This window comes from Phyllostomus discolor, chromosome 8 (assembly GCF_004126475.2).
Source record: "Phyllostomus discolor isolate MPI-MPIP mPhyDis1 chromosome 8, mPhyDis1.pri.v3, whole genome shotgun sequence".
Taxonomy (NCBI): Eukaryota; Metazoa; Chordata; class Mammalia; order Chiroptera; family Phyllostomidae; genus Phyllostomus; species Phyllostomus discolor.
In genome coordinates this window covers 45,634,578-45,654,105 of record NC_040910.2, presented here as the reverse complement: position 1 = coordinate 45,654,105, position 19,528 = coordinate 45,634,578, and the positions used below count along the sequence as shown (strand labels likewise).

The 19,528-nt window shown below is 52.7% G+C and overlaps 1 protein-coding gene across 3 annotated transcripts in view; it reads right to left on the bottom strand.

Annotated features, from left to right (window-relative positions):
* Nucleotides 1-19,528, bottom strand: part of CACNA1A (calcium voltage-gated channel subunit alpha1 A) — a 289,195-nt gene that overhangs the window by 64,545 nt on the left and 205,122 nt on the right. For all 3 annotated transcript variants that reach the window (XM_036032406.1, XM_036032405.1, XM_036032407.1), the window contains exons 13-21: nt 17,019-17,228; nt 13,626-13,738; nt 11,461-11,573; nt 11,184-11,315; nt 10,807-10,879; nt 9,042-9,159; nt 8,860-8,927; nt 5,448-5,554; nt 3,069-3,878 (exon numbers count right to left, since the gene is read on the bottom strand). In XM_036032406.1, coding sequence (XP_035888299.1) covers nt 3,069-3,878; nt 5,448-5,554; nt 8,860-8,927; nt 9,042-9,159; nt 10,807-10,879; nt 11,184-11,315; nt 11,461-11,573; nt 13,626-13,738; nt 17,019-17,228 — 1,744 coding nt within the window. The remainder of the gene's footprint in view (nt 1-3,068; nt 3,879-5,447; nt 5,555-8,859; nt 8,928-9,041; nt 9,160-10,806; nt 10,880-11,183; nt 11,316-11,460; nt 11,574-13,625; nt 13,739-17,018; nt 17,229-19,528) is intronic.

Below are 19,528 nucleotides of genomic sequence, written 5' to 3'. Positions count from 1 at the left end.
GGGGCACCTGGAGAGGAAGTGAAGTACAAGTGGTGGGGGGGAGCAGAGGGAACAGAAAGAAAACAATCACATATGTTCTCCACACTCGGAGAATGAAAAGCACAGCGCGAGTCTGGGAAAGGGCCTGAGGGGTGGCGGGAGGGAGGGTGCAGGAGGCACAGGTCCCGGGAGGGCCACCGGCTTCGCTGCCACACGGAACTGGGACGTCTTTTCACCACATTATATTCTTGAATAAAGTTTTAACTTTGTCATTCCAATTTTCCTTAAAGCAGACAAATGGATCAATCTTGAATTTTCCCCCCTAAAAGTGCCTGAATGTTCATGAAGTTTTTTCCCAAAGAGCATTAGAACCTTTTTATCAGCCGAATGAGTAGCACCTCTGCTGGCCAGGGCGCCTGACGCGTCGACCAGTCAGGGAGCGAGCAGCGCCCTTCTGGTTCAGGACAGGAGCCCGGCCGGCTGGGCGTGTGTGTGTGGAAGCGGGGAGGTACTGCCTCCCTCCGGATGGGAGAGGGGGACGGGCAGCTGTGGGATTCGAGGAAGCTGGGTGCACATTTCTGCGGGTAGCTGGCTGCCCTAGGGGAGTCCCTTTTCTCTTCCTCTCTGGGCCTCAGCGTCCCCATCTGTAAAAAGCAGTTTGAGTGAACGATCTAAAGGCTACGGATCTAAAGTTGTTTTTAATGTCTGTTACTCTTAATAATAATAGAAATAGCTAATGTTTTTTAATTGTTTACTACTACTCCTAAAAACAGTTAACATCTATTGAGTGCATAATAATAATAATATTCATACTGGTAATAGTGAACGTTACTGCACACGCACTGTGAACCAGGCACTGTTTAACGCATTTACGTGTACTAACTGGTTTGAACCTTATGCCTACCCACGGAGGTAGGTACCGTACTTATCCCCACTTTGCAGATGAGGAAACAGAGGCCCAGAGAGGGGAGGCGATGTACTGCAAGTCACACAGCCAGCAAGTGAGGAGAGAGGAGAGTGACCTCCGGCTCCAGAGTCCTGGCCTTAGGCCATCAGGCTGCAGTGTAATTCTGTCCTTGTCATTCTGCCTCCTCCAACAATGGGAGCAGATATAATACCAAGAATGATAGTTACAGCAATATTATTACTAGTGAAAGTGACAGCCACAGCGATGCATGGGTCCCGTGCAGTCCCGTGCCAAACACTTCATTCCACCTAAAATTACTTCAGTGGCCTCCCCTTGCCCTGAGAGGACTCCAGGCCCTGCTGACTGACCCATCACTGCCCCTTCGATGTCTTTGTCTCCCCTCACCCTCCACACGACAAACTGGCCTCCTTCTGGTCCTTTGCACACGCTGTCCTCAGAACACTTCACTTCCTTCTCCAACCATTCTCTTCGGAAGCCCGTCCCCTGCATGCCCCGTGCCTGCAATTACTTGACTGGATCCACAGCCCCGACTTTGACTATGGTAGGCACTTAGTAAACATTGAAGAAATGAATGAATAAGCCCGAGAGACAAAACCCTAGAGCAGGAATGCCTCGGAACAGCTGTTTTCAGGGAGCTGTTGTGGAGACGTGTGCAGACGTAATGGTATCTAAACTGCGGAGGCGGGCACTGTGGGTATTCCGGAGCTGGGAAGCAGGCCCACTGATACCTCGGCACGTGCAGGGCTGTCCCACCTGGGGAAGAACTAGTGTTCGAATGTCCCTCACACAGGTGAAAGATCTGCCTGCAGTGATCTGTGCCTTCAGTTTGAACCCAAGTCTGTTTTCTGTATGAGCAGAAAGAGTTTTGCGTGATTTAAATACACATTGCATTTTCCCTGAGCACAGCTGTTGGATCCGTTAGGGGAGACTAGACTCTATTTCATAGGGAACTTCACCTTGGGACAGCCAATCATGGACACTGGCCCCCGTTTTGGAACATTGACACATTGATGGCAACGCTCTTGTGTCACGTAAATTGTCTGCATAACCCCAAGTCACCTGGCGTTTGTACCTGCAGCACTCCTGGGGACTTGTGCCGCTGCCTGCCTCAGAATCGCATCACTCTGCCCTCTACAGAGGCTCATTATTTAAAGTATGGCCCCCAGGCCAGCATGGGCCTCACCCCAGAGCTCTTTGGAAATATAGACTTCCCGGTTGCACTTGAAACTTACAGAAAGAGGATCTGTGCTTTAGCAAGATCACTGGGGACCAGGCACACACCCGACTTTGAGACGTGCTGGCCCTATTGTGCATGTCACGTAACCAAGCCACTCCAACACAACTTTAAAAAATCGACAGGATGCCACAGTGGTGACTGAAAGAAGACTAAGAGGACGTTACCTAATAAAAACCAATGTCTGTTTCAACTTGCAAGTTGTTGGGCTGCTAGGTGTAGAGCCTCTATTGGACTCGCTAAGGAGTATAACAAAGCATCGTTATGGAAACGAGGTTGCTGCTTCCGCCTGGGAAGTGCTGGCCCGAAGAGGCCTCCAAAAGCCTTGGTCCTGCTCTGCCTTCAGTGATGAGGGTGGGGTGGCTTTTGCAATCCCCCCAGAAAAAGTGCCGGGCAAAAAGATGGTTGGCTTAGTAACAGCTAAAAATGGTCTCCAGGGACCAGGCACTTAGGTATCTGCTGCACATTCAGGCCCTTTGCATACATTACCTCATTTAGTTGTGGCAATAACCCACTATGCTATTTTGGACCCCACTAGGCCATTCACAGACTGCGAACACTGAGGCCCAGGCTTGTGAAGTCTCTTGCCCAGTGTCACACAGCAAGCACATGGAAGGGCGGTATAACTCTGGGGGTGTTTTTGTGGCATTTCCCTGAAACGCAGGAAGGCATGAGGACCTGCCTGAAGCCTCTGGTGTTGGAGGCCTGGGTGCAAGGCCACTTAGATGTGTGACCTTGGGCAAGTCGCTCCCCCTCAGTTTCCCTATCTGTGAACTGTGGTGAGGGCAATCAGGGAGCTGATCAGTCTTAGGGGGTGCTGAGAAGACCGGGCTGCTCAGGAGAGGGCCAGGTACACAGCAGGTGCCACCCGGATTGTTAATATCACTACTGTTGTCATTGCCCTGATTTGGGGTGGCCTCCACTTACTTCCGCCTCCGGTGCCTGCGCTCCTTGTCTTCCCTCCGCGCGTCCACATCATATGCGGCTGGAGCGCCGTGCCGGTGCCGCCGCCTCCGCTCGCCGCCATCGGGACCCTCGCCCTCGCCCTCACCGCCCCGGGCCGGCCGGCTGCCCTCGCGGTGCCGGGATCTCCGCTCGGCCTTGTCCTCCGGGGCCTCCTCGCCTGGCCTTCGATGGGCCCGGTGCCTGCGGGGCTCCCCGTCAGCTCCGGTGCGCGGGGACCCGCTGCGGCTCTCCCGGCTGCCCCCCGGCCGGTGTGTGTGCCGCCGGTGGGGGTCCCCGGCCTTGGCCCGCTCGGCCTCACCCTCCCAGAACCCTGGTGGCTCCGGGCCGCCCTCGCGAGAGTGGTGCTCTGACTCTCGACCATAAGGCCCCTCCCGGCTCAGCTCGGCCTCCTGGCTGCCCGCCCAGGGCCGCCGTGCGTCCAGGCCCACGGAACCGCTGGGGTCCCGGGCCCGGTCGTGGTAGCGGGCCTGTTTCCGGAGGAAGTCCTCGGCGCGCTGGTGGCCCAGGCGCTGGTCTACCGTGGGCTCCGCCGCCCGGCTCTTGTTGGTGTTGTTGTTGCGGTTCTCCTGGGGATCGACCACCAGTGGCCGGTCCAGGTGGGTCTTCATGTCGGGCCGCAGGTGCCGGGCATAGGTGGCCTTCCAGCGCTCGTCGGGGTCCAACTCGTTGTACAGGGCCTCCCGGCTGGCCAGCAGGTTCTGTTTGCGCATCTCGCTGGTCCGCTGCTCCCACACGGACTTGGCTGGCTTCTGGTTCTTCTGCTGCTCCTTCCTGCAAGGGAGGGCTCATGGGTTAGAGCACTGCAGGGCACTGCACCTGAGTGGAACACTTGGGCTTATGGGTATCTCCACCAGGCAGGGGTCTCTGTTCAGGGGGGCATCCTGGCCTAGGTGCGAATATTGGCCCAAGGAGATGTCTCAATCTGTGTGGAAAATTCAACCTAGCTGGACATTTTGGCCTTACAAGTGTCTTGACCCAGGTGGGCATCTTGGTCCAGATACACAATGTATGTCTCCACCTAGCTGGGCATGTTGGTTGACAGGGGTCTCAGCCCAGGTGGGTGTCCCCACTGTCTTCTTTGTTATAGCACCTGAGCCCCTGGAGGCATGCTGTCTTGATGCCCAGAATATTTTAACCTCGGAGACAGCTGATCGTAAGGCCGCTGGCCTGGAGCAGGTTGGGGAGGCTGCTACGCCGCCTGTAGGACCCTCCAGTTCTGGGTCCCAGGAGAACCTGAGCAGGCACATGGGAGGCGACAGGCAGTGCCGCTGTATGCACTGGGGCAAAGCAGCCAGTGGGGCCCTGCTGGGAGTGTGGGGAGGCTGCGTCTCGCCCGGGACACCGAGTTTTTCAGGGGTTCTGTGTGCACTGACAGTTTTATACAGACCTTGACCTTTCACAGGCTGCTTGAGCATGAACCTTCCTGGGCTCCTCTTTCCCAGCCACCTCCTTCCACTTTGGGAAAGCAAGCCTCCTCCCCACTGTCCCATGGTGCACTGCCCGTGTGCAGGGTACCCCACAAAGGCACAATAATGTCAACAAACTTTCCTTTCATCAGGACACCTTAATTGTCACCACTTCAGATCCATCAGCAAATTCTGTACACTTCATCTGTCCAGAATTCAGCTGTGTCCCTCACCTCCTCGGCCCCCAGCCCCGTCCAGCTCCCACCATCCCTTTTGCAAGAGCAGTGCAGTCATCTCCAACCTGGTTTCCTGGCTCCTGCCCTCACTCCCAGTCTGTTCCCCTGACAGCCATCAGAGGGCACCTGTGAGCACCTGAGTCAGGTCCTGTCTCTCTGCTCAAGAACCTTCTCTGGCTCCCGTCTGACAAAAGTTTAAGTCCTCCCCATGGTTCACAAGGTCCTGCATGATCCGCCCCGTCATGTCTTTGCCCCTATCTCCTTCCACCTGCCCCCTTTGCTCACTGTATCCAGTCACTCTGGCTTCCTAAACACACCAGGTATGTTCTTGCCTCAGGGCCTTTGTGTACGCTGTCCCCACGGGCCTGGATGCTCTTCCTTCAGATACCCCCACACCTCCTCCCTTCTTCAGGCTTGTCACCTTCTCAGCGAGGCCTTTCCTGACAACTATACTTGAAAACCACAATTCTCTTCATCCCTAGCACTTACTACACTCCTATCCTCAGTAGCTAGAACTGCCTGGCATGTAGTTAGTAGGTGCTCATTAACTACTTATTGTGTAAACATGAGCGGGAGGGCATAAGCACCTCTTCCTAAAGCTCAGCACCATCAGGGACCGCTTCCTGCCCCCAACTCCTTGACTGGGAGGATGCAGAGGCCGCAGAGCCAGGAGGGCAAGCCAGAGCTGGGGCACTTACACAGCTATGGACATGTTGGCCGCGGACAGAGGACTCACTTCTGCCACCTCCTTGGCTTTCTGGAGGGCGAGTTTCTGGTTAGCTGCCTCTTCCTCTTCTTGTTCATCCTAAAAGGCACGTGGTGAGATCCCTGTTTACAAAACACAAACTGGGCCCCGAGGCTTCACCACTGACCCTACTGATAACCAGGGGCACCTCTGGGAATATTTATGAACAGGTTTGGCCTTGGTTTTGACCAATCAGAGCCAAGGCCTGTGGATCAGAATGGATGCCTAATGCCGGTTAGATGCACTGCTATCCAAATGCACTGCTATCCCGTGTGGACAGGCTAGATTCCCAGGTCATTATTAACCCCACGTTAGCACAGCCAGAAGAAAAAAAAGAAAAAAGGAAAATCCCCTTCCCTTTCCACAGTGGAGATTTTTCTGCACCCTGTTTCAACAAGCTGAAAATTAATGCAAAGATTTTCCTCTCACTCTGCTTTTCAGGCCGTTTAAACTCTCTAAACCAAGACTGAAAAGAAACAACCCCCAAAACACTGACTAGCCCCCACGTGCAGAAAAATCTGGTGTCCCACAGCCTGTCCCATGCATCGCCAACAGCCTCCAGAAGGAAATCGGGAGAGGAACTCATATTCTCAGCCGGTTAGGTTCGGAAAGGAGGAGGGGAAGATGTTTTAAAAATACATACAGAAAAAGATGTTTGGGGGCCTTAAATCCTTCTTCAGCCTTCATGCAGGGCCTCATTCGTAAAACAGAAAAGCCAACAAAGAAAAAGCAAAGAAAAAGCAACGAGAAAGAAATGGCCAGAGATGAACCCGCCAATAAGAAAAGTAATGTGGCCACAGGCCCTGGCCCCCTGTGCTGAGGTTGCTGGGGCAAGAGGCAATCTTATCAGCTCAGCAAGGGTCAGATCAGGACACTGTCTGTCAGTGACAATATGGTGGTGGGACCGAGCCAGACCCCTGGCTCTCACAAGGCCTCCCTTACTCTACATGCAGCATTTCTTGGAGCCAGGTCCCTGGATCACCTACCTCAGAAACACTGCAAATACAGATTCCCGACCCCCCTCCCCAAGAAGCACCTGGGCTGGGACCTAAAACCTACATTTTAACAACATTCCAGGTGAGTATGAAACACGCTCAAGTTTAAGCATCAGTGCACGTGGTTATGAGTGCAAATTTAGACCCACTTTGAATTACCATTCAAATGCCAATTCCACCATTTGCTGTGTGACCTTGGGTAAGTCACTTAACCTCTCTGTGCCTTGACAGTCCTCATCCAAAAATTCAGCTCTTTCTGACTTTCTCTACTTCACCTTTTTCCTTGGCACCTACCACCATCTGACATTTATTTTTTGTTTGTCACTCACGCTCAAATATCAGCCCCACCAGGGCAGGGACTTCTGTCCATTTTGTTTATGGCTGTATCCTTAGACCAGGCCTTGCTTACAGTAGGTGCTCAATAAATGCTTTTGAGTAAATGACAAAAGCTGTAAAACAGGGCTCTGAGCAGGTGCCTCCTGGGATTTCCATGAAGATGAAATGAGCTAAAAACTTATCAGGGGTTTGTGGGCTGCCTGCCACACAGTAAATGTCTAAGATATGCTTGTGGAAAAAAACGAAGGAAAGATGTGGGTCTGGAAGAGAACGTCCACACCTCACAGGTGATGAGCTTGCCTTTCTCCCTCCCCTTCCGCTGCCCTCCTGGCGTCCCCTCTCCACAATGCCTGGGATGAGCTCACGGCTGGATCAGGTCCCAGAGCAGCCATGCCAGCCAGCTCCCCGGTGGCCAGGCCCATGGCCGTGTGTTTGTGGTGGTGGAGACTTCCGCTCCCCCACCCCCACCTCCCTAGTCAGAGCTAGGCCCGGGAAACTCTCTCTCCCTCCTGCCAGGTTCACCAGATGGAGTGCTGGCAACGTCTGCTCAGTCCAGCTCAGTTCCCTGAACACATCCTGAGCACCTCAGAGGCTCTGGGGCCACAGAGCTGCAGGAGGCCCCCAGCCTGGTCCTCCTGGGGTGGGGGGAGGGCTTGGTATACTTCCTTCTAATATGACAGGCTGCTGGGGAAAAGTCTAGGGCAGACACAGCTAGCTCCTAACACGCTTTTGTTCCTGACACCGCCCCCTCCTCAAACGCAAACAGGCATTCAGCTTCCTCTGTGCAGTGCAACTGCTCCCATGGCCCTGCTCGTGGGCTGCCCTAGGGGTGTGGGAGGCCAGCACTGAGGGCCCTGTCACCTCCTCTGCGCCTATAGGAGGTGGACCTGAATCCCGGGAAGCCCAAGGCTGCCCGAAGGGGGCCTCCAGCACGAGGTGTTGCCAGAGAATTCATTGTCGCTGACTGGGAATAAAAGCCAGGCTGCTTCTCCTCATATGGGTGGTTCTCACATTCCACTCCTAAGTTCTCCTTTGACCTCATTTCCTCTGCTCTTCTCTCTTTTCTGATCTTTGAGAAGGGTCACATCTCTGCTCTTTCAGTTCCTAGCTATGTGGTGAGGTCTCTTAACCTATCTGGGTCTCAGTTTGTTCATCTGTGAAGTGGGGATATCAGTAACTCCCTGTTATGCTTCCTGGTACCTGGCATAAAAAGGCAATGATACTTCCTGTGGTTGTTATTATTTATACCATCACCTGCCCAGCTGGGGCTCAAATGAAAGTAGCAGGGTGGCTAAGTTCTGGAGCTTGCCAGGTCTGGGTTTGAATCCCAGCCTTCCCTTTACCAGCTGTGTAAAGTAAGAGCTCTAGGTCTGGGGTCTGGCTCATCCCAGTGACTAATGACAGCTCCTTTTAGTGAGCACTGAATGTGCACCAAGAACTGCACTGAGCACCTGACATACATCATGATGCTACAAATAGTAGCTGCTATTATCATGCTGGCTGGGGCCAGTGACTTTGCCTTTCTGAGCCTCAGTTTCCCCTTCTGCAACAGAGCGATAACAGCAGCACGTTGGCACTGTGAGTGTCTGAATTCTTCATTGTTAGCAACCAGTGCTGAGGTCCAGCCAGGTCCCAAGTGCACAGGGATAAACATGAAGCCTCAGGACCCTATGCAGGTTGTTATTCTCCACCTGTCCCATCCACTGAGGTCGAGAGTGAAGGTGCCTGGGAGCCTGGGGGCTGCACCAATCCTTGGAGGTCCCTTGAGGCTGTCCACTGTCTACCAGGGTACTGGGTGGAGTCTGCTGTCTGTTCCCTGCCACCCAGTGCCTCGCCCTTTCCCGCCTCCTCTGCTCTGGAATCCACTTGACTAGGGACAGTCTGTCTGACTGGGGAGGAGGCACCTTCTGCCCAGCACAGTGTACCCAGGGGGAAAGCTCTGACCCTGTCCCCATCCCTCATGCCCAGCACAGTCCTGATCTGCCACGAGCAGGTGGTAACTTTGCCAGGGAAACATTCTCCCACCAACTGCACCTTGGTGAGCTCCTGGGCATTGGCCAGATTATCCACCGCGATGGCCAAGAACACGTTCAGGAGTGTGTCTGAGGACAGCAGAGTCAGGGAAAGCACTGCCACGCGGACCCTGGCGTCTGGGTCCTCTGCCCCCTCCCTCGAGCCCCCTCCAGGCGTTCTCCCCGGCCCCCCGCGGAGGATACAGTTCCCGAAGAGCGTCAGCACGATGAAGTAGATGGAGAACACCATGCCGCCCTGCACGCCGCCCTGAGATTTGATGCCATCGTACATGACCTCGTTCCAGTCCTCACCTGTCAGGATCTGAAAGGGAGAGAGACACACAGCCAACCCCTCAGCCACCGGCCCCTTGGAGATGCAGCTGTGGGGCCCGGGCCTGGCTGGCTGTGCAGTGAGGGGCTCCCAGCCCATCTGCTAGGAAAAGGGGGAGTCACAAACTTCTGTAACTCTGGCTTCGCTGAAGTGGTAAGGCCACTGGCTAGGGACTGAGCCATGCCCCCTGAACTCGTAAGCTGAAGCTCTAAGCCTTCCCGGGAGGATGTTTGGGAAAGTAGGTAACTAAGTCTGGATGAGACTGTGAGGGCAGAGCCCTCGCGGTGAGATTAGAGCCATCATCAGAAGGGAAACCACACAGCTCGGGCGCTCTCTCTCGCTCTCCCCTCCACGTGAGGACACATGGAGAAGGCCTGCCTGCTGGCCGGGAAAAGAATCCTCAGCAGGGGGCCAGCCCTGTGCGCACCCTATTGCTTTCGGCCTGCGGAGCTGCGAGGAAGACAGTCCTGTTGTCTGAGCAGCACCGCACCGGCCGTTCTGGGCGCCAGCGACCAGAGAAGGCGCTGCCAGCAGGTGCTACGGGAAGATGAGGACACGTGTGTGGTGTCCACACACTTGTGAAAAAAACCTCCACTCTCCTCTCTCATGATACTTCCACGAAGATCGAGTCATCATGAAAGAGCTCCAGCAACACTCTTCTGTTAGAGCGGGTTTCTCAGCCTCGGCGCTGCTGGCGCTAGGGGCCGCTCATTCTCGGGGGCGGGGCCGTGCGGCACCGTGGAGTGCTGAGCAGCAGCGCTGGCCTCTTCCCACCAGATGCCAGTAGAGCCCACCCCTGCAGCTGTGACAACCCAGAGTGCTTCCAAGTGGCCTCGGGGACAGAACTGCTCTTGGGCCAGAACTGCTGTGCGGAGGATCTATGGGTGGTGGAGATTACTACTGAATCGTGAATGTGAGGGGTCAGAACTTGGCTTCACGGGTGTCCTCTTTCCAACCTCCGGCTTGAGGTCTCATTTAGAAACTAACCCCGCAGAAGAAGGGGGCAGTAAAGTCCCATTTTCCATACTGTCTGTCCTCCAAAGAGAGAACCTACTGGAAAGGCTCTGGAGGTCCCAGCTGGGGCAGACCCAGTCCTCAGTCATGTGCCCACACGGGTGCAGAGGCTGGTTTGGGGAGACCACAGAGGGCCAATGTCTTTGCTCTGGAATGTGGCAGTGGGGTGTCTAGAAACCTGGGAGAGGATGGGGTAATGGCTGTGTCTTTTATTTTTTACATCCTGATGCTCTGACCGCAGGGCCTGGCCAACTCGGAGGGAGTCAGGGCTGGCTAATCTAGAAGGAGGGAACAACTTGCCCACGAATGTGCCTTTCAAACACAAATCAACCAATTCAGGGCCACACGTCGGCCACCTGCTCTACAAACTCTTACACTCAAGGTCAGCAATCTCTGCCTGGACAGCCCCAGGGCCGCGCACCAGACAGCTCAGGATGGAGTCCACGCCCCAGAGGCCGCTGCAATTACTCAGCCTAGCTGTCCTAAGCCTGCTCACCCTGCCGCCTCCGCTGCTTCCCACGAAACCCCGGTGAGGGCCCCTGCCCGCATTCCCTATCCCTGTCTCCTTGCTCTGGCGCTCTCCTGTGTGGCCCTGCATGGTGTCGGGCTGGGTGAAGGCCGTACCTGAAACACTGTCATTATTGCTGCTGGGAAAGTGTCGAAGTTGGTAGGAGGAGTCCCTTCATCGAAATTAAACCTGCAGGGAGAACGCAGACATTTCCCGTTGGCCCCGCCCCAGGCGTTGTGAGGGCGTGGTTCAGCGTCTTGTTTCCAGGGCAACATCTCCAGCGTCTCTGTCCCCCAGAAGGACACCTGAGTGGCACCCAGGGCCCTGCCTGTCTGGGTTGAGTGCACAGGGCATCCGGGCCACAGGAAGGGCAGTCGGCACGAAGAAGGTGGGCCCGCGTCTCTGGAGGCACTGAGTTTGGTGCCGGGGCGCTGGAGGAGCCCCTGGGCAGACCCCAGGGAAGCAGAAGTCGGAGAAGCTGCTGAGCACTTACTGGCCGCCAAAGAGCTGCATTCCTAAAAGTGCAAAGACGACGATGAACAGGAAAAGGAGGAACAACAGGCTGATGATGGATTTCATGGAGTTGAGAAGAGAGACGACCAGGTTCCTGAGAGACGCCCAGTACCTGCCAACAGAGGCCAGGGGTGGGGGCGCAGTTAGGCTGGGCCAGGGCCAGGGTGGCAGCAGCTGAGTCTGTCTTCCCAATGCAGGGCAGGTGTCCTGCCCCTCCCAGTCCCCATGCCCGGCCCTGCGTCCCCACAAAGACTTACTTTGTGACTTTGAAAATACGCAATAACCTGAGGGCTCGTAACACACTGATTCCAAAGGATGTGCCGGGTTTTATGACGGCCCAGATGACCTCGAAGATGCTCCCAATGATAACCTGGAACACAGGGGCTGCTCTCGTGTCCGGAGTCCTTGCAAACGCACCCGGCACCCGCACCTTGCAGGAACCCAGCCCAACTCCCACCCTCCAATGCGAGCAGGGGGACAGCCTCGGACACCTCTCATTCCTTCTCTATCTTTATTTATTAAGGGCTGGTGAGAACAAAGAATTCCCAAAACACATAATTACAAAATGAGTGCCCACGCAGCTATTGCTGATGTGAGAAATAGGACATGTCAGCACCCCAAAGCCTCGGGGACCCCTTAGACATTAGCACCATCTTGAATTTTTTTAATCTTCACCTGAGGACATGCTTATTGATTTTAGAGAGAGGGGAAGGGAAGGAGAAAGGGAGGGAAGAAACATTGATGTGAGAAAGAAACACTGGTTGGCTTTTGCAGGCACCTTGCCAGAGAATGAACCCACAGCCTAGGCATGTGCCCTGACTGGGAATTGAACCCGTGACCTTTCAGTTTGTGGGATGATGCCCAAACAACTGAGCCACATCCTGGGCACCATCCTGAATTTTGTAATAATCATTTCCTTGATTTAAAAAAGTTGAGGTGAACAAATGCTGGCTGGTGTGGCTCAGTGGATTGAGTGCCAGCCTGTGAACCAAGGTTCACTGGTTTGATTCCCACTCAGGGCATATGCCTGGGTTATGGGCCAGGTCCCCAGTAGGAGGCATGCAAGAGGCTAGCACACATGGGTGTTTCCCTCCCTCTCTTTCTCCCACCCTTCCCCTCTGTCTAAAAATAAATAAAATGTTTTTAAATTTTTTTAAAAAGTTAAGGTGAAATTCACATAACATAAAATTAGTCTTTTTTAAAAACTGCTTTTGAAGCCCTGGCTGGCGTAGCTCAGTGGGTTAAGCGTGGGCTGTGAATCAAAGTATCGCAGGTTCAATTCCCAGCCTGGGTTGCAGGCCACGGCCCCCAGCAACCACACATTGATGTTTCTCTCTCTCTCTCTTTCTCCCTCCCTTCTCTCTCTAAAAATAAATAAATAAAATCTTTAAAAAATTGCTTTTGGAGAGAAAGGAAGGGGGCAGAGAGAGACGGAGAGAAACATGAGAAACACTGATGTGAGAAAGAAGCATGGACCCTTCAACCTTTCAGTGTACGGGATCATGCCCCAACCAACCGAGCCACACCGGCCAGGGCTAAAACTAACCGCTGTAAGCGCACAATTCCTTGGCAACATATATTTGCAATGTTGTACAATCATCACCCCTATCTAGGGGTGACAATCATCACCCCTATCTAGGTCCAGAACATTTCCATCACCCCCAAAGGGGCCCCCATCCCCATGAGCACTCCCTCTCCACGCCCCCCCTCCAGCCCCTGGCAACCACTGATCTACTTTCTGTCTCTATGGATTTGCCTGTTCCGGATATTTCATATAAATGAGATTATGCAATGTGTGACCTTTGGTGTCTAGCTTCTTTTGCTTATCATAACAATTTTGAGGTCTTTGCCTTTTTAAAATATTCAAGTATCATTCCTAACCAATACAGTGGAGTCTTGTCCGTGTGAACTTTGATGAGCAGAACAGCACACACGGAATGGACCTCCTTCGTCAGGCCCGCCTCCTTCTGTGCAGTGTGGCCAATGGGTGCCACCATGGTGGGCTGCCTTTCATTGCCTCGGAGAATTCCATCCACGGCTACACCACCACTCACTTATCCATTCTACTGCAAAGGGATATTTGGGGTCATTTGGTTTGAGACAGTTTGGTCATGCAGGACATTCTTGTCTGTGTCTCCTGGGCATCTGCGTGAGTTTCTCTAGGGTGACTCTCGAGCAGTGGCATGGCCAGGCCACCCCCACTTTCCAAAGATGGCCCACACATCTGCCCTCCCACCAGCAGTGGTGGACAGTTCTGGGAGCCTATGCCCAGTGTTTGAGAGGGAACTCCCATTCCTATTGCATTCAGCTGAGCCTCTTGAACCCAAGGGGGACCCTGCCTCTCCCTTCCCAAGGTCCCCAGGTATCAGCCATGTTTGGCAAGAGCAGGAGAAATGAATTCCTTAGAAACCAGGGCACTCACCGCACAGTCAAAGCAGTTGAAGGAAGAGTGGAAATAAGGCCGTGTTCCAAGCCCGTACATTTTTATAAACATTTCGGACATAAAGAGTCCTAAGAAAATGAATTCTGCATAGTCTACAAGGGAGGGGGGAACAGAGAGAAGGTTAGTTTTGTTGAGGGGGCTACAAAGTCAGGTGGCTCCGACCTTCCTGTTCATACTGACCCTGTCCCTTGCCTGGATGGGCTTTAGTGGCCTTGGCCAAAGATCGTGCAAGGCTTCCTTTCCATGAAACTCAGTTTCCCGTCTGTTAATGGGGAAGGGTGACAACTGTCCCCCACCCTGCAGCCAACCAACCCCAGGCCAATTGTAAAAGGAGAAAAAGTTCAGCAGGTCTTTATCTTGTAGCTGTTGCTCTGGTTCGATGCAGAGAGTTGCATGCAGATTACCGCCCAGGACCTAAGTTTGTGTTGAGTGGTGGGTCCTGGGAGTTCATTACATCTTAAAAACGAACACACCAACAAATGAATGAACTGGTTAACAAATAATTAAGAGAATAACAATGATTGGCCCTATGAGGCCAGTGTGTCATAATCTAAGAACTATGATTAATCCACTTTTTATATGCCTGAGCTCCAAAGGAAAAGCAGAAATGGAAATCACACTGGGGTCCTACTTGTAAGCCCCCATGTTAAGAGGCTGAGTCTCAGCACTGCAGGAAGGAACCGAAGGCAGTGCCTCTCCCAGCCTGGAGAGCCTGCCTGCCGTCCCCTGGGGCTGCTGTCTTGCTCATGTCTGCAAGTCTGCGGCAGGACAAAGCCTCTTGTTTTTGCACGAGAGAACACAATGGTGCAAAATGCCTCTGGGAGAGAGAACACAAGGGTTTTTTTTCACTGGCCAAGAAATGTCTAGTATTAGGTCTTTTTCTGACAGGGCTTCTTAGTGGGGCGGGAAGATGAAGGTTCAGGGAGGGCATGGGCACTCATTTAACGGATGAAAAGGAGAGGCAGCGAGCACTTCCAAGAGGAAGAAAGCGTGCAGAAAGGGAAGAGAGAGGACTCACACTTCCAAGAATTTAAATTTGGGTCACATAGCTAATTCTGTCTGAAGGCCAAGGGTGTTTGTTCTATCATTCTTTTAAGAGATGTCTGAACTGATTGTCAAGGTCCTGCCCAGTCATCCTATCAAAAAACACTCCCTTAGTTTCCAGGACTCAAGGGGCTCCTAATGTCCAAGGGAAACTCTAGGGACTCCGGGACCTCTAGGACCTCCAGGATTGAAATGTCAGTGAGGAAAATCTGTCTGTGACATCCTGTGCATTCCAAGAACCGCCAGAAGCAACTCTGGGAGGACTGAGGAGTTTCCAAGATGCTTGTTCCCCAGTTACCATGGAAACATGATAGCTGATGAAGCATAAGACTTGGGAAAATTGTCCATGGTGTTGGTGGGTCTGGAAGAAACTTCTGGGCTGCTGAATTCAATTTTCAGCAAGTACAAATGAGGAGTTTGAGAAACTCCTATACTTCACTGATTCTAAGACATACATTTTTGTTCACATCTTGACATTTCTGAAATTGGGGTGTATCTTAAAATCAGCACATCCTAGTTTAAACAACAGCATTGTTTTCTTTCTTAGAGGTGCAAAAAATTAAAGAGTGCCTTATAATTGGAGATGTCTTTTTAAAAATATTTTATTTGTTTATTTTTAGAGAGAGGGTAAGGGAAGGAGGCAGAAAGGGAGAGAAACATCCATATGTGTTTGCCTCTTGAGCGCCCCCCACTGGGGCCCTGGCCTGCAACCCAGGCATGTGCCCTGACTGGGAATCAGACCAGAAACCCTCTGGTTTGCAGGCTCAGTCCACTGAGCCACACCAGCCAGGGTTAATTGGAGATGTCTTCAATTAATGGATATGTTAATGGCTTCTCCAAGGTCACAGGGCAAGTTAGAGGCAGGCATTGAGAATCCAGGTCATCTGGTGGTCAGGGCAGGGATCTGCCATCAGACAGCTTGGAGTCTGAGTTCAAATCTCAAACTAGCTGTGTGACCCTGGGCAAGTTACTTAACTTCTCTGTGTCTGTTTTCTCAACTGGGGATAAATAAAGGAGCTTTACTGACACAGAGGTCCAGGGCAGAAAGTTCCAACCCTCTCTTCCTGAACCAGGACAGACAGAGCAAGGTGATTACTGGGGAGAATATGGCCAATTAAAAATAGACTATCAGAGGAGGTGAAGACTAGAAGTAGAGAGTCCTCATTTGTAAGAGACTCCAGGGGGACTAAATGCAATTACTAAGGTTGGAACTAGGTCAGGGCTCTTGGAAGGAGAACTGGCCCCAGGGGGGTGTCCTGGGAAGGTCAGCCAACATGACTGGAAACAACGAGGGGTACAAGGAGACAGTGACCTGGGCCAGGCTCCTAGGCTTCCCTAGGTGAAGACCCAACTGTCTCCAGTAGCTGTCTGGGTCAATTCTGAACAGTGCCAGAAGGGCAGAGAATCCATAGACCCAAGTCAGACAGGCCAGCAGATGCAGGGGGAGGGCAGCCACAGGCCAAATGGTTTGTGAGGTCCTCACTCAGGGCCCACAAACCGGAGCTGGGGCATGCACTTGCCTTCCTCACTGCCCAGCCACTACTCTTGTTGATTTCTCAGAGCTCTTTACTTTTTCCATCCTGGTCAAAGGTCTCATCCTTTTCACTGCTTCTCCTCAATCCCACCTGGCCATCAATTTTGATATCTCATGCTAATTCCTGGAACCTGGGAACAGGCCCAGAAGGGCAAAAGCCTTGGGGGTCCTGGCACCCACTGAGGGAACAAGATGCTGTTACATTTGTTGGAAGGGATCTTCTAGGAATGAATCCCAGACACAAGGAAACCAAAGTGAGCAGCAGAGGAAAGGGGAAGAAGCAGAAGGTTTGACAGAAGAGGGAGAAGCAGAGTCAGAAATGAGCAGAAAAAACGAGGCCACTTTTTGTCCTTAAGGCATCCCCATCTCTCAACCACAAACTACTTATTTGAACACTCCCAGAGATGCGCCTAGACATTACATGTATGATTTTATCTCTGTCTTGTGCCCTCTGCCTCTCTCTGTCCCCTCTCCCAACACCTTCTTCTCCAGCACCCCTATGTCTCTCTCTCAGAAAGGGATCACAGAAGTGTCTGGTGGCCCAAATTCCAGCTTCCAGCTTTCAGGCCCCAAAAAGATGGGGCCGGTCATTGTGGCAGCAGCAACACTGGCATCAAACCCAGCTGTAGACGTGGCCAAACGAAAAGGCAAATTCAGTGGAATCCCAGTTAGTTCCTTCTTTTGGTCCTCATTGGGACCACAGAAGGAACACATACTGCCGGAGAAAGAGAACTGGACAAGAGGCGTGAGGAAGGGGTCAGGGAGCCGGTGGGGGCGGGCCGGGTGGTACTCACAGAGGAAGTCGGAGAGCCACTCGGGCTGGTTGTAGTGGACGATGGCAACACACAGCGTGTTGAGGGCTACCAGACTGAGCACAGTCCAGTAGAAGGCCTGAGTTTTGACCATGCGGCGGATGTAGAAACGCACCCTCCTCTCCTTTTTGTGAAAAAAGGTCGAGTTCTCCAGCTTGGCACTTTTAATGCTGGCTCGGGCAAAGGGAGACCCTGCCGGGGAAAGGGTGGAAAATGTCAGGGGTTCCTGTGGAGGAGAGGAACCTAAGCGCGGCCCGGGCGGGGACTGTGGCCAGGGCGTCCCTTAACCTCTCCAACGAGCCCTCTGGCCCACGGGAACCATCGTGACCCAAGACCTTAGCTCTCCAGAGATGGAGCGATGAGAAGATGTCCCTGGAAATAATGGTACTTGAAATAACCAATGAGAACTTGGGGTGTCAGTAGGGAGCCTGATGGCTCTCGTTGCCAGAGCCAACCTCCTGTGTCTCCCCCTCTTGGTGACGTCTGATGACTCGGGGGGTCATGCCGCAGGGCAGGATGGGGCAGGAGCCTCTGCTTGGGACCCCCCAGTGCAGGGGTGGAAAGCAGAGCTGCATGGAGCATGCCTGGAAAGCCTCCAGGAGGAAGCAGGGGTAGGACCCTTGTTTTCCATGGACTCTTGACTTTAGAAATGATCACTGAGTAATGAACCAGTTGTGCTCTCTGCCTGTACATGTTTTTGCTCTTAAGCATCTATGAAGCCCTTACTGTGTGCCAGGGTCTGTTCCAGGCTCTGCTCAGAATACTCTCGTTAACAGACAGAGCCTTACCCTCCTGGGACTGGCGCTCCAGTGGGGGAGACAGACAGCAACCACAATATAATAAAATAGTTAACAGTGTAATGAAAGGTGAAAAGTCCTCTGAAAAAATTAAAAGTAGAGCAGAATAAGGGGCTTGGGAGCCCCAGAGGGACCACAGGGCAGACTTAAATATTAAATCAAGTGTTCAAGGTTAAGGTGTTGACCTAAGTCACCTTAGTATCTTAGGTTGTGTAGACAGCAAGTGCAAAGGTCCTGAGGCAGGAATGTGCCTGTCTGACATATTTGGCAAACAGCACAAGGATAGTATGGCTGCAGTGGAATGGCTGAGGAGCAGAAAGGGTAGGGAGAGAGGGCAGGTAGGTGACAAGGTAGGTTATGGAGGGCCTTGTGTGCTCAGGAAGGACTTTTGCTCTGAGTAAGGTGAGAGTCATGGAGGGTTCTGAAAGGAGGGATGTGCCCTCACACAGGTGCTCAGAGGCGCCCTCTGGCTGCTGTGGGAGGAAGTGGATGCTCAGGGCTCAGGCAGGAGCTATAGGAGGCTACTGTCCTAGTCCAGGCAAATGATGATGGAAGCTGGACACTGTCCTGGCTGAGAAGAATAAAGAGTAGGCAGATTTGAGATATATCATTTAAGGTAAACTTCAGCACTTACTGATGGATCAGAGTGGGTGTAAGAGGGAGGGAGGAGCTCGGGATTTTAGCTTAGACACTTGGAGGGACAGAGCTGCCATCCACTGTGAGGGGCAGGTTCAGGAGGAGGGTCAGAACTCAGTTCTGGGTGTTCATTGTATCTTCTAAAATACCTCTTCCTGGAAACCTTCAATTGCATTCATTTGTTTATTTATTGTTCTTCATTGGTTCATCCATTCTTTCATTTATTCATCAGTTTGTTCATTCATTAGTGTACTTATTTCATTCATCAGTGCATTTATTTATTCATTCATTGGTCTGTACTTTTGCTCCTTCATTCATCCATTCATTCATTTGTTCATTCATCTATTCCTTCATTTTTCTGTTCACCTGTCCACCCATCCAGCATGTCCATCAGGCCCATCCCAGAAGCCAGGCACAGCACCCATCTTGTAGGACGCCACCTCCTACCAGCAAAATTCTAGACAGAGGCTGCGAGTTGGCCCCCCAGGGGCCATACTGGTTTACCTTGAGTTTGTAACAGTTGAAATTATTGGTCTACATTTAAAAACTGGAAGATTTTCCATAAAAATGTAGATTTCAGATTCTCATGAAAGAAGATAATAGGTGACTTGTGCTGGACATTTAGCAGGCCCCAGGCACAGTGGGGATACGTCCTCCACAAATCTGCTCGCCCCTCATTGCAACCACAGAGAGCAGGGACCGGTGTTAATCCCGTTTCACAGCGAAGGAGACGGGGGCTGAGGGGGTCTGTAACTGTTAAGAAGTACTGAGTCAGTTCAGAGCCCGTGTTCTCGGTCATCACACTGCACTCACTCCTGGAACACATGGCCGTGGGGAGGGGCCACAGTCCCACCTGGCAGCAGTGGCCAGGCCCAGGGCCTGGACCCTCCCTTCATGTCCATCACCTGCTTGACACCATAGGACTTGGAAACCCCAGGGAAACTCCACATGGCCCCTCCCAGTTGGGGTATTTCTGGTCCCTGCTGCTCCCAAAGATGGGCTCAGACCTGCAGGCATCCACAGGTCGTGGCAAAGAGGAATGAGATTCTTCGAGGTCTC